The sequence below is a fragment of the Endocarpon pusillum genome (genome assembly GCF_000464535.1).
Source record: "Endocarpon pusillum Z07020 unplaced genomic scaffold C711795, whole genome shotgun sequence".
In the NCBI taxonomy this organism is placed as follows: Eukaryota; Fungi; Ascomycota; class Eurotiomycetes; order Verrucariales; family Verrucariaceae; genus Endocarpon; species Endocarpon pusillum.
The window spans coordinates 92,073-106,416 of record NW_006913551.1 but is presented as its reverse complement, the minus strand read 5'-3'; the positions used below and the strand labels follow the sequence as shown (position 1 = coordinate 106,416).

Here is a 14,344-nt window from a genome sequence, read left to right as displayed (position 1 = left end):
GTTCAATTCGTATAGCAATGCTCACTGCCATAAATAACAGGGCGTAACAGTTACAAGAGCGTTTCGTGCGTTTTGCATGCGGGGACCCCTGTACCATCATGCTAATACCTAACAGATACGTATCATATACGTAGGGATTCTGACAACATAGACTTGTCAAACTTTGCTATTTTTGATTGGTAAAAGCCTTTGCTTTAATTGGTCAGCCTACGCGATTGTGATCCTGAGGCTCCGCTCCGCCTCGTAAGAACATTTTTGCACACAAGGTTAGTTGCATATGCCATCTTCAACATTGCTTTTTGGTTCTCCCATTGCCATCATCAGTTCCCATCTTATTGCCTTGTTCCGGACCGAGAGCATTTCCGGTGGCATTCTCCACTCTGAGCGTCTCTATCGCCTCATGCTTTTCGTCTCGCTCTGTGGAACCGATTGTCCAAGAAAGTAGCAATGGCGCCCGATGCGCCAAAGACTCCCTGGAAAGGGGTTGGGCCTGCGGACGCCTATCTTCACCAGGCTCTCCTGGATATGTACTGGGATGGAGTGAAGCGGGAGCTAGCGCATATCCTGATGACGTTGAAAAGGTGGCAGCAACCTGAGTACACGGAAACAGTGCTTCCGGACGAGGAAGATGACTTCATTCATGGCTATGATACGTTTCTGGACCAAGTCAGTGAGACTTCGTGGGATTTTGCCCATCGTCACAACGAAAAGTTGCACGACAAGAAGGAAGACCCGCCGCCTAGCTATGAAGAAGCTTTACGTGACCGGGCCAGAGATCTTCTGGCAGATTACAAGAGCTCGTCTCTCAAATCTGGTATCAGAGCGGCCCTCACAGAAAGAAGACCCATTTCTACCCTGAGACGGCGCGCTCGCATGCTTTTGCAAGCAGGCGGATTCCTGGATATCGACAAAGTCATAGAATATCGAGAGCCGGAAGTATTGTCGTCTTTCTGGAAGAGAGCTGCGGTCCCGCAACTGTGCTTTCGAGGCCTGGATATGGCTTGTATGCCAGTAATTGCCCCTCAGCTGTGTACCAGATGCCACGCAGTCATCTGCGGCTCCTCTTTCCGAAGCGACACAGCTCATGGTAATATAGTCATCTGCGAGAGCTGCTATACGAGGCACCACTATGCCCAACCACAGCTTCTGAAGTCGTACAAGCAGAGCGTCCTCTCGCAAAGCATCACCCCCCAGATCAGTCGGCAAATATGCCGCTGCAGCACAGTACAGCGAATTGACGGCGATGGCCGTTCTAGAGCTCTGTTTCCTGTAGATAAAGGGGATGCGCACCGCGGCGCCGAGCTGCCGCCTGCATCACTTCACTGTGGCCTACTGGATCTTGGGGAGTTGGTCGCCGAAGCAAGATATCAGGCTACACTCTCCAAGCTAGAGAAGCGGACCAAGTTGAGCGAGATCAAGAGAGTTGATGAAGCGCGAAAAGAGGAAAGAATCCAGGAGCTCAAAAAGAAATCCAGAAAGGCTAAAAAGTCAGGCAAGGCCCAAATGGTGCAAGGGAGGTCTAGTCTGCTTGATCCGAGTGTCAGGACAGCAGAATTTGGGAAGTCGGCCGGTATCACAGATGGCGAAGACAGCGACATTCCATTCTTTTTACGTTCGACAGCGGATAAATACCCCTATGGTAACGTCCATATGGCGCTGCGGATTGGCCCTGTGTTGATCGAAAACGGTGGCAAGTAGTGTGTACAGCATCTCTTTCTCCCAAAAGTGATATGCTGACTGAACAGTACTCACGGCGGCGCTCTCATAACAAGCCGTGATCCCCCCAATCTACAGGTTCTACGAGACTCAGGCGAAGACATCAAACACAGTTTACTGGTTGCTGGTATCACCAACCGCACCCTTTATTCTCAGCAGAGGGAACGGGAACCGAAGCGCTACAAGACGATCATGAAACAAGTGGTGGGAGGTGCCTTTTCCTGCTTCTTTAAGGAAAAGCTGGAAGATGAAATCATTGATGCTCTGATCGAAGCGAGCCATCAGATTGTTGACCCTGGTTTGGGAGCAGCTGTGGCAGCAGCCATCTTGGAGGAATGCTTGCAAATCCTCATGGCAAAACTTAAGGAGTACCTAGGGCCACGGATTTCTCTTTATCTAGCAAGCTTAGCCAAGCGGCTCGTTGATGTCGCCGTCCCCCTACGCTGGGACTTCCATACCAACAACTGCCAAAACTTCTGCGACAACCTTCTCGACAAGGAACTTTTTCTCCCCCTAGTGGCGCCAACGGATATTTCTATCTTTGACGAGGACAAGCAAGCCACTATCTTGGGACCTCTTTACCTAATCAGCTTTGTCTGCCGACCAGGCGCTTACAGCAAAGCGATCCCCCGCTCCAAATTTGACGTGCCCAACGGGCTTACGGAGGAGTACCTCCTGAAGTTCCGCTACGGGCGGCACGATGAATCCGACATGCTCGACACGCTCATGGAGTATTGGTACGACTGGGGCGGCTTCGGTGGGCCTCTCTACCCGTACCAAGACGTCTTCCCGTGGGATTGCACTGAGGCATACGGCCGGTATCCAACGCAGTGCGGGGACTGCAATCTTGCAAAGCACGTCTTGGCCTTTCCCTTCGACTCGTGGTCTGTCATCTCTCTGCATCTGGCGCGGGGCCGGCATCTCTACCCGCCGGAGCCGGGGCAAGCACAGCACCTTTCTGGCCTGCCGTGGATGCGCAATCGCCTGGTTGTGTTGCTGGCGCAGGATATTCTCCTCGCCGCGGCGGTCGCGATGGCGAAGTCGAGAAGCTTCCGCGAAAGGACGGCATGGTTGCACCGGCCTCGCCATCCAGATGCTGCTCCTCCTTCCCAGCAGCAGCCGCCGCCGCCGCCTCCAGCAGACCTCTCGCAGCCAAATGGCATAACATTAGCTGTATGCCTGCAATATCCTGCATCGCGTGGCAGTGTCCATATAACGAGCTCGGGTGAGGATTAGCGTTTGCAAGCCCTATGAATTGAGCTAACACTGTGGTTAGATCCCACCACGCAGCCCGCCATTGACCCAGCATACCTCAAACATCCGGCGGATGTCGCAGTTCTGGCCGCCGGGGGGCTTTGGGTGTGGGGGAATGGCGCATGGCTGTGCGGGAGGCTGTGCGATTGCATGTGGAGGCAAGTGTGGGAGTGGGTGTCGTGAAGGCGGATGTGGTAGTTGTGGTAGTGGTGGTGGTGGGGGTGGTGGGAGAGAGAGAGAGAGAGAGAGAGAGAGAGAGAGAGAGAGAGAGAGAGAGAGAGAGAGAGAGAGAGAGAGAGAGAGAGAGAAAGAGAGAGAAAGAGAGAGAAAGAGAGAGAGAGAGAACGAACGCAAGAAAAAGGAAATGTCAAGATTCGAGAGTCCCTGTCCCTGTCATAACGAGTCTGTCATACTCGCATACTCGGCCGTATCGGTGATAAGATTATAATAACGACTTGATCGACGATATTCATCGTTTCTTAGTCTTCTAACGGATAAACTTTTATTTCAGTCAACAAGGATTAAAACTAAGATACCTATACGATACCCGTGTTGATTAATTATCGACTTGAAGTAAGTCTGTCGATTATAAACGGAAATTGGCTTACATGGTAGAGATCAATGGGCACTCTGAAGGACTAATAGCTCGAATCTATGAAGCATCGATTATTTACTTGTCAATCACTGACAAAGGAGCGTCTTGATGCACAGAGAAAAACAAAGCTACCGGTTATTCGGCATGGGAGCCCATCGCAAATGAGACGTCAAAGGATCGGTGTTGTAACAGTCGGATTGTTTCCCTTCGTCAGCCAGCTGCTACTTGACTGACGGCAAGCGCTATACTAACAACTAGACCTAGACTATGGCATACCGATCTACTATCGGCAATAGCAGCCTATGGCCTAACAGGATCCTCCGGTCCTGAGTTCACTGCGCCGGAGGCCTGCAGGTCTGGGCCTCCGGGCACTCCCTAGGCATGTTTTGCGCGATAGCCTGAGGATGTTAACGATAGCAAAATGGGATCGACATAAAACCAACTGCTGTGTCGTTGCCACGTTAATCATGTTCGGATTCATTAGAAACCTGAAGGGAAGCGAAGATAAGATACCTACCTCCTCACCACCCTCGCACCATTCTCACCGGTCCCCGCAAGGTTAGCCTTGTTTGCCCTTCCCTCCCCACCCCGGATGGCCGTCCCAGGAACAGGCCCTTTTACAGCGCGCACAAGCCCACCACCGCCTCGCTGCTCGGGGCAACTCCCTCCTACACTCGGCACACGTGGCCTGGCGCAGGGCCAGGAAACGAATCTCGACCCTCTCGCGGGCCGCCCGGATGCGCACCGCCTCGGCTGGGGCCAGCGCCGCACACCGACGGCAAAGCGGCCTCTCCTCGGAGACCTCGGCTCTGTGCCCGGACACATACGACAACATGTGAGATGTGGTGCTAGGGTGTAGCAGAGGGGAGTGGAGGCATGGTTGCAGGCGCTCTGAGTGCCTGTCGGTGTTGCGGTGCGGGGCGGCGCAGATGGTGCGGTAGAAGCACGCGGTGCAGTATGCGGTGCAGGATTCGAGGTGGGGAGGGCTATTGTCGTCTGGCAGCCGGTGCAGATTTGGGTGGCGCAGCACCAGCATTGGCGCTTGGTGCCGGCGACGCAGGTGGAGATGCGGAGGCGCTCGAAAAGTTGGGGAGGAGGGTGGCGAAGCTGGCCTTGGACGCCAGGCTGATGTTGGTCAGGTCGCAGAAGTGCAGGTTGCTGGCGATTGAGGTCGATATGGGGTCAATTCGGAATAGCGCGGCAAGGTTCGGTGGTGTTTGAGGCAATAGACCACTAATCTCTTCCAGCTTTCCCACGTCCCTCTCCGGAAGTGGTTGGTGGTTGAGGCTGGGAATCATCCTCGGGCTGCGACGACGCGGCCAACAGCCCCTTTGTGCCGCACTTCTTGTGAAGACAAGGATACCCCTTAGTGTGGGCGGCAGCGCTATCTTGAAGAAGGTGAGGCTGGCGATGATGCCAGTCATGATTCTGACACCCACATCAGTAACCATGGAAGAGAGCAGGCTTGTCGCGCCCAGAGAAGAAACGCACATAGATAGGATGACCAGAATGCGAATTCTCAACAGTCTCCTGCATGCCGAAGGAGTTGATTCTCTCTTGATGCGACCAAGATATCTGAAGAGAGCTGGGAGGTCCGACTCAGGTGCTGTCTTGAGACGGTCGCATTGAGCGACGGTGTTGGGAGCGTATGGGGTCGCAATAGCAGTAGCGGTAAGCAAAGCTCCCAAAACCAGGAGATCGATGATGAAGTAGTAGAATAAGTAGACACTTTGCGGTTCGATTCGTTTCCCACGGGTCATCCACACGGCCCCGAGATTCCATGTTGCTGCTACAATGCCCTGGTAAAAGAAATGTTCATTAGATCTAAATCTATTTTCCGGGTAGGTAATGCCCATGGTCGACCTAACAGTCACACGGGCCGTTGGCTCATTGTACTCACCACGATCGCGTTGATTGCCTGGCTGACATAGAAGCGCGTCCAGTTGGGGACAGCGGCTCCGTCTTCATCTTTGGCAATCTGGGCGAAGAGATGGATAGAGTAGCCGGCAAAGACGGCAAAGGGGAGACTGAAGAGCACTCGGAAGAATAGGGCCCAGACGGCAAGATCCATATCACTTCAGGTTGGCAGCCTGGTGGCACCATTACATCGCCGCTCTTCTCTCGCCTGATTCACCTGACCTTGTTCAGGGCGAGGGTGATGGATAATAAATCGCAAAACGTTCCAAGTCGCGACTCTTTGAGTATCTTTCCGAGGAGCCTTTGGAGGCGTCTTTGAAGGCGTTTTCGTATTTGGCCTCAATTCTGTATTAGGATCCAGGCAAGGTTGATGAGATTGAGATTGAGATAGAGTAAGTATCAATTGTACTGTATTGTTGATGTCTAGTCAGGTAAATAAGTGATAAGTAATAAGTATCTAGTCTAACGTTACACAGTAACGGCTCTGTATTATGTACTATGTATTATAGTTATAGTAAATTAACTTAACTTAAAACCTACGCCCATCTATATAATGCTGCATAAGTTAACAAATAATAACAGGTGCTTAATAAGGCTGTAAGCCGTTAGCCTAACTTCGGCAAATATAGTACTATACTGTTAGTACATCAACTACTTAAAGGCACCTTATAGCAATATTGTATCACTTATATATCAACCATATATTAACCACGTATCAATCATGTATCAGCCACGTATCAACCACGTACCAACTACGTATCAACCACGTATTAACCGGCAAGTCAAGTCGACTGACGGGAGAACTCTTTACAGTCTTTGTCCACAGCCTTCCGTTTAGCGAGTCCCCGTCTTCTGCTTCTGCTGCTGCTTCTGCTGCTGCTTCTGCTGCTGCCCCAGAAATGTGAAAACTACAATGGCTCTCTTATCAGACGTGGGCCACCAGACCCTCCATCAGTTGAGCCAGGCATCCATGACTTCCATAGCCAAACATCTTCCCACCCGATACAAGACTGCCCCGACAAAAGCCCAAGAGCCATTGATACCGTCGCCCGATACCTTCGGCCAGCTTGAGAGTCCTGCACCTCCTGCAACTCCTGCACCGGACCCCTCCCCGCTGCTGCCGACGGTAGCAGAATGTGCTGTTCACCTGGAGCTCCTCGAGACATTCTACGTCCTCCGCCAGCGCATCCTCAAGTCAGAAACACTGGATACAGTCTTCGATCTGAAAGAGAACCCCCGGGAAGTGACAAGGAGGGATGGCACCAAGCTCAGGTTGAAAGACACCACGCTCTGGACCCGTCGCGAACAGAAATGGCACAAATACCTCGAACTGGCTGTTGTGCGATTCCTGGCTTGGTGGAAGAGCGCACCTTGCGCGACTGCTGCTACTCGGAATAGTCACCCGACGTTTTTAGAGGAGAGACTACCCCCGCTGGACGTCATCATGGTCTGGCATGCTGCGCTGCTGAATCCAGCAACATTCAAATCCCGCTACCGGGACAGCAGGGGATACAAATTGCATTTTCCGTGGCGGGCCATCCATCAAGCCATCGACCACGGGCCATGGACGTATCAGCTCCGAGCTGAAGCCTCGCAGGCATTCAAGAAGGTCACGGGCCTCGAAGCGGACCTATTCGCGCAATTGGAAAGCTGGGCCTCCCTACCAACTCCCGCGAGGACAGCCCTCACAACATTCACCGTGGGCACTCACCACGACTCCACCCTGAATGTCCTGACCCAGGGATCCGCAGCCCATCATCTCTTGCAGTGCGTGCAAACCGCCGACAGCACGCTCGCTCTTGGGCTCAGAGAAGCCATCATCCGGCAAACCAGCTTCGTTGACAAGATGAACGCGCACCTCTGGATCCGCAGCCCAGCCCTGGGCGGCACCCTGCGGCGCGCACGTTCCCGCTACGACAACTTCCTTCAACTGATCCGCCGCCACCCCACCACCATGATGGTGCCGACCCTCGACATCGACCTGGTCTGGCACACGCACCAGTGCTCGGCGGCCGAGTACAGGACCGCGATGCTGACGCTCGCCGGCAAGTTCGTCAATCATGATGATAGCATCGTTAAGAGCACGCTGAGCGGGGGCTTTGCGCGCACTACAGCGCTGTTCCGCGTTCACTTCGCGGCTGAGTACCCCATCTGCGGATGCTGGGACTGCGAGGCATTGCTCTCGGCGCTGGTAGGAGAAGGCAGGCAACGCGAAGGAGACGCAGGAGAAGACGACAACGACGACGCCCAACAACCAGCTTTGGACACGGTGGTCGAGAAGGTCGCCGCCGACGTAGCCTACCATAGAGCAGTGGAGCTGGCAAGGCGCGCCAAGAAGCCATTGCCGGTCCGGGAGAGGGCGTGAAGATGAAGAAGAGGGAAAAAACCTCCGAGAACACAACACCCCTTACCCAGCCGGGACCCCACAAGTAGGTCCATCAATAACCTTGCCACAGGTCCCAATCCTACCCCAATCCCATCCGGCCCCGGGGACCTTTGACCTAGAGTCTTGACGTCTCGAAAACCGCGTCTACATCTCCACAGACCAGACACCACCCCCCCTTTTCATATCGATCATCACATGTTCTCGATAAGCCGATGACCATTTCAATCCAACACCTTGGATTTTTTTGGTCTTCCAAAGAACTAGAATCCCTATATTGAAGGCCAATATTTTTTTTTCTAAACTTCTTACGACTTGTTTACAGGGGAATTATTCAAAATATCACAAATAATAATGATGAGGATGATAATGATCTAATAGTTCGGTATTCTTGAAATATTAAGAACAAAATGCTATCACTAAAAGTTCAATGTTAAAATCAACCATACTCCCTCTTTCCCCTCCGCCTTCTTACTGGGTTAAGATCGCTCTTCGTTGTTTAGCGATTCGCCTATACATGGGATTAGTTTGCTATTACTATCCATCACCGATTCCGTTCTCTGGGCAGTCTAAATCAAACGATCTCTATTTCTTTCGCCACCGGAATGATGTGGTTTGACGGTCTCCACGCAATAATGATGGTGACATCCTCTGTTCTGAAACTAACAACATCAAACACTGAGCTTGGGAAGTCATGATTTCCTCACGCGGATATACTCCACGCGAATATCTTCTTTCTACTCCCATCTTATCATCTAAAACCTATACTCGCTCAGTATGCATCGAATGAAAATAGCTCTTTTGTAACCCGCGATTGCGATTATAGTACTTAGTGTTTTATTGCTGACCTTTTTCAGTTCATCAGTTTACTTCCTACATTTAATCCTCTCAGTGTTTAACCAAAGCAAGATAATGAATTATGAGTGCGTACTAGTATCTGGCTTTGAAGAGTCAGGAGGCGTTGCCAGCTGCGACTGTCTTTGCCAGGCATATTGTAAGTCAAAAGTCGTGTAACACACGTGTGCATACTGTAAGACTTAGTCATCGCTAAGTAGGCAAGACCGTCCTCATTTGTGTTATCATTGAGAAATGTCTATATAACCTCTCGTCTACCATTAGCTTTTTCTACTGAGTATCTCGCCTTAAAATTACTGCATCTGAGTAGGCTGCTACATGGTCCGAGCTGGTCCGAGCCTTAGGGGGGGCAGGTTCAGATCACTCTCACATAAAATCTAGAAATTTAGGGCTCAGACCGCACAAAATATATGACAGGCTCAGTATAAGCTCGGACCAAAGCTCGGACCGGACCAGACTATGTAGCAGTGTACATCTGAGAGTGGAACAACTAAATAATTATTGAATTGAGTCTCAATACTCTTCGAGATAAATCTTATTTAAATATAATTACCCTATTTTAGTAGCTTATATAATTAGTTAATTAGACATTCTGATTACTCTTCGTTCTATTTTAGCGCTAAAAGCACTAATAACTTAAAGCGTTTAATTAAATATATATATAAGTAACTAGAAATTTAAATATATAGTTCAGAAAGAATAGTTTTGCAGGCGTTTAAAACCTTATAGTCATACTAAAATTATGCATTAAACTCAAGAAGACAGAAATATTAACTTTGTACTAATTAGAAGGCTGATCCTTTGGCCCGCAGATTTAAGCTCACAGTACTCCTCAGCTAATTAATCAAGCCCAGCAGTACTTTCACATCAAAATTGAAGAGATTTGTAGTGATACTTATTTAGTGACCCAGAAGATAAGATGTGAAGAATATCTCACTATTTCTCTGGATTCTTTAAACCTTATACTCAGAAGTACAGCTCTATGGACTGCGGACATTGGCTCTGTCTATTCGATGTCTAGACAGGTAGTCAGAAAAATCTTGCCTATCACTTTCGCAAGGTCGGGTCTATATTCCGTTGCATCTTTGCAAGGAGGATTCCATCTCTTTTCAGTACCGCCTTTAGTCAAAGAGGCAATAATCGGGTCTAAACTCTTTACCCTCCTGGTCAAGGAATCAGAGGATGAATGTGTTCGCCATTCTGGAACCTTGCCCAGGGGAGAGTAACCTTTTCAGGGTAGTCGCCTCAACTCTCTTGTCCAGAGGGCAAGAAAATTGCCGCTGCCTGTCTACCCTGAGAGCTTGGTCTGTAAGTTTTCTTTCTTGATGTGGCTCCTAAGTCTTTTCCAGGCACCGCTCATAGACGCAGTGACTTTCCTTTTCCCAACATTATCTCGCGAAGAGGGCAGGTGAGTATCCGGTATTTTTGAAATGAAACTATCATCACTTTGTTGCCAGTACATTCGGACCATGTCTGCCAACGCATCTCTCAATGCGTCTGACTCCACCTCTTTCCGCACCCAATCGCGTGCTTTTCGGATAACCAACTCCCACAGCCCGGATAAGCTAGCATATTGATGTTCAACGTAGAAGATCGTGATGATGGTCTCGCATAGTAGTTCTGACGTTCTCTTAAGACTGAGAGGTTGTATTTGGGTGATCTTTTCGCTGCTCTCTCCTGTGAAGAGCTGCTGCATCCGCTCCAATAAATGGGAGGAGAAATTGCTGAGTACGGTCTCTCGGACGGTTTCCTGAAGGTCAAAGAAGCCCTCGTGTGACTGCAGATCGATCAGGTTCATGAAGAATGAAGAAGTAGAGCGAGGGCTTAGCGAGACATCGAATCCTCGAGCGGTCCCCTGTTTTGGGCTTTCGAAGTCCTCATCCATGTGATTTTGGAAGGTTCTTGACGGAGACATGAACGCTGTTGTGTCATCTTGTCGCGATGAATAGTGGTCAGTTGGCATTGGGTCATCTCGGACTACAGCTTCACTTCCTTGACTCATCTCATGTGGTGCTGTACTTTCGCGAGCAAGCTTCTCACGTTCAGTACAAACACAGCTGGGCAGAATATCTGGTAGTAATGCAGTGATTTCAGAACTGTTTGAGTGAGAAACCTTTTGAGAAGCGTAATCCCAAGATTGGACATCTAGTGAAGGGGGTTCTAACACAGTTTCAAGGTTACCCACCCATTCTGATGGCGACGGAGGTCCCTCCTCAATTCGGAAGCGAGCGGAAGAGCTCCCACTGTCGAAATGATGGCTCGAAGGTGGATCGATCAAAGAGGCGTTTTCGGTTGAAAGGCCTTTCAGAGTTCTCTCTGGTCGTCTCCATAGTGTTTCAAGGCTCTTGCTTTTCCCCGCTTCGCAAGGCTTCATAGGTGATTCCTTCATAGGTGATTCCTTCATAGGTGATTCCTTCCTAGGTGATTCCTTCATAGCTGATTCCTTCATAGCTGATTCCTTCATAGCTGATTCCTTCACAGATGATCCTGTCATAATGTCATACTGCGTCGAGGAACGGGGGCTGAACCTCACCCTGTCACTCGGCGCATACCCCGCCCTGTGATACTCCCTAGGTACGATCGTCCGACGTAATTGCTGCGCTGCCACGGTTGAAGAAGAGTACGGCCCCCCCAAAGTCGCTGGGGACGGATAAGATCTCGCGCCGTAGCCAGATTGATATCTTTGCCGCGTCAAATCGGAGAGCTCTGATGGCTCTGCCCTATAGACCCTGCTGGCCATTTCAATTTCAGTGGAGCTGTGGACAGCAACGAAACTGGTCCATTTCCCAGTAATTCCCCATTCCTTACCATATGTCTCCGCCTGGTGCCGAACTATTTCTTCAACTTCGTCAGGATGAATATTGTTGAAAGTCCCAAGATCCTTAGCGTGCAACCAGCTTTGGCCAGTTTCAAGGTCGTTCATCAACGCTTTAGCAGCCAAAGAATGGATGGTAGTGGCAGAGGCGACTCTCTCTACTTGGACATCGACCGAAATTTCCTCACCTGTCGATGTAATTCCGAGGACGTTAATGTTGCTTAAGTCGCTCATAGTCTGCTCGTCGAGCAAGAAGTAGACCGAATATCGCGAAAAGGCATGTAAAGATGGGATGCGGAACGGAGCTTGGACGCAGTCAGGTTGTTGAATGCCTGCTTCAGTAATCCCTTCTGCGTCTCTTCTTGTAGCAGCCTCACCAGCGCCCAAAGGAGTGAAGTTTCCGAATGTGTCCTTTGATCGCACCTTACATTGCCATCGAGGAGGTGTCAGAGCACCCTTCAGCATTCGTATTACTCTCGATTCCCATCTTGCTGCTGCATCTACAGCAACCACTTCCGCAAACCCGCCCCCTTGACGTCCGATACCCTCTACCAGCCTGTGCGATACAGTATCGCCTATGCCAAGGGCGAAAAACCTTACTTTATCTGAGGAATGCGTCCGCGTTGAGCGGACAAAGTCAATGGTTTCCTCGGTCTCCCACACTTCCCCATCCGTGAGTACGATAATCTCAGTGTTGCGATTTCCCAGCGTCATACATTCCCTGACAATACCTTGTAGTGCCGGCAGAAGTTCGGTTCCACCCATGTTCGACTCGAAAGACATAGCAATATGGCGTTCGGCAAGGTCCAACGTCTCATGGGAGTATTCTCTTGAACAAGGCCACAAGGATGACCATGTTGACCCAAAGGAGCATATGTTGAAGTGACAGTCCTGGGGTAGACTTTTAAGGAACACCCTCATGGCAATTTTCAAAGCCCCTATTTTATTGGTCATGGAGCCAGATCTATCTGCCAAAAATATGATTTCCCTCTTAAAGGCAGTCGAAGAGAGATGAGCTGCAAAAAAATCATAAGGGTTGATGGTCACCATCATTGCTAGACGATGTGGGCGGTCTGGATGCGGTTCGACGAAAGCTCGAGAAGGAAAGGGGCCCGGACTGGAAGTAAGTATCAGAAGGACGAAGTCTCGGCTCAAGGAGGCATTTTGATCCGTGAGGGTCGCCCTGGCTTTGTTGGGATTGAATCCGCGCACATTGGATCCAGGTGAAAGATCTCCAAATGAATCAGCGGGCGTCGCATGGCCCTCCGCCCCAAGCTCAACTGAGATGGGATGGGTACGACATTCGAGTTTCCGGATTGGGACTGGAGCATATACTTCAACTTGAATCCTTAAGCCGCTTTCGGTGGTTCTGACTGAGGCATTAGTCACCGGCTTTCCATCGTATCCCTCTGGTGGGCTTCCATATCTGGCAGCCACTGATGTTGGGATAGTGACAAGGACGCCGTCTCCACCTAGATCAGCCTTCAACTCATTTATATATGTTACTTCGGCCTTCACCTTTGTCTGGGCTGGGATCAAGCCTAAATTGATCTCAAAGGTTTCTGGTGTGTGTTCTTGTAGCAATGCAGTAGCACGTCGACGCCGGACAGCCTCACAGAACTCCGTCTCGGCCTCTTCCTTAGACTTGATCTTACCCACCAACACCGTATCTTCACCGATATAGCAGCGGAAAGCAACGACGATAGAGCCGTCGTACAAGGGAAAGGAATAATTAGCCTGTTTGATGGGGATGTTGCTATAATTCATGAACGACTGGGTCAGGAGTGTTCGCGATATCGCTGCAGAAACTTTGACGTCTAGTGAAACTTCCAGTAGTGGCAAACAGTCCATTTCGTCCTTTGCGATAATACGTGCCGTATGGGCAGAAATGGGGAGTTCATCTTCCCATTCCCAGCGACTGGCGGCGCAGGTTCGATCACGTGATCTTCCCCTGGCTCCGGGCGGTGGTGGTGTCCAGTCCGGTGAAAAACAATTCCAGCAGGGATTCTTTCAATCTCACTTCTTGCGCCATATCTGCTCCTGTAGTTCGCCATTTTCTTCAGGAAGAGGAGAGTGGATGGAAGCCCGTGGGCGGCGTACAGCCTTACCAGTCCGATTCCTAGCTCGCCAATTTATGTAGCCGATTTGACACAGTTGTGGTATGATCTTCTAGTACTACAACAGCACGTAGCGCGATGACTGAACCAACAAGCTCTAGCCGTAACAGCGAATTATAAGCTCATCGATAGAGACCTTTGTGCTGGGGAGTAGCCATCGAACAGAGGCTGTTCTCAACATATCCATAAAAGGCTTGATGTGTGAAGTAATAAGACCGCCTTGTTATAATAGTCTAAGAAATGTAAGAGTTTGCCGTCTGATTATCACAGAGTATGATAATATTGTCAGGAGCAATGGCCAGCCAACACAGTACGAAGCGCAGAATGATGGTGGCTGCCTCTGACGAGAAGAGTAAAGCAAGACAGCGACTGGAATCTGGTGGATGAAAGCTCTGTTCCGGGCACCCCCATTTGGCAACCCCAACGCCACACCCATTTTACATTGGCTCACGTGACGCCTGCGACCCCGCCAATAGGGTCACAGCGGGCATTCCATCGATGCATGATTCGTCTCTTTCTACAATCTTTCTCTGTTCTACGAATTCTCGCAATAGTATTTTTGTATTCTGTATGGCTGTTCTTCTCTTTTTAATAAAATAAATGATGCCTTGCGTTTCCTTTTTCCATCCGAAATGAAAGACGAGGGTAGGAGATAAGCCTCCTCTAGAAGATCAAATTTGGCGTGCAAGCCG

General features: G+C 50.2%; 4 protein-coding genes across 4 annotated transcripts; 2 read left to right on the top strand and 2 right to left on the bottom strand.

The window, feature by feature from the left end:
- Nucleotides 1-447: 447 nt before the first annotated feature.
- On the top strand, nucleotides 448-3,153 carry EPUS_06972 (uncharacterized protein; the record flags this gene model as incomplete). Its single annotated transcript, XM_007788084.1, has 3 exons — nucleotides 448-1,697; nucleotides 1,746-2,941; nucleotides 2,993-3,153. 3 exons carry the CDS (start codon nucleotides 448-450, stop codon nucleotides 3,151-3,153), a joined length of 2,607 nt encoding a protein of 868 aa, XP_007786274.1.
- Nucleotides 3,154-4,551: 1,398 nt separating this feature from the next.
- EPUS_06971 (uncharacterized protein) lies at nucleotides 4,552-5,636 on the bottom strand (the record flags this gene model as incomplete). The annotated part of the gene is made up of 2 exons (XM_007788083.1): nucleotides 4,552-5,364; nucleotides 5,466-5,636. The coding sequence occupies 2 exons, from the start codon at nucleotides 5,634-5,636 to the stop codon at nucleotides 4,552-4,554; spliced, it is 984 nt and encodes a 327-aa protein (XP_007786273.1).
- Nucleotides 5,637-6,395: 759 nt separating this feature from the next.
- EPUS_06970 (uncharacterized protein) lies at nucleotides 6,396-7,847 on the top strand (the record flags this gene model as incomplete). The annotated part of the gene is made up of 1 exon (XM_007788082.1): nucleotides 6,396-7,847. One exon carries the CDS (start codon nucleotides 6,396-6,398, stop codon nucleotides 7,845-7,847), a length of 1,452 nt encoding a protein of 483 aa, XP_007786272.1.
- Nucleotides 7,848-10,008: 2,161 nt separating this feature from the next.
- On the bottom strand, nucleotides 10,009-13,386 carry EPUS_06969 (uncharacterized protein; the record flags this gene model as incomplete). The annotated part of the gene is made up of 1 exon (XM_007788081.1): nucleotides 10,009-13,386. The coding sequence occupies one exon, from the start codon at nucleotides 13,384-13,386 to the stop codon at nucleotides 10,009-10,011; it is 3,378 nt and encodes a 1,125-aa protein (XP_007786271.1).
- Nucleotides 13,387-14,344: the final 958 nt, after the last annotated feature.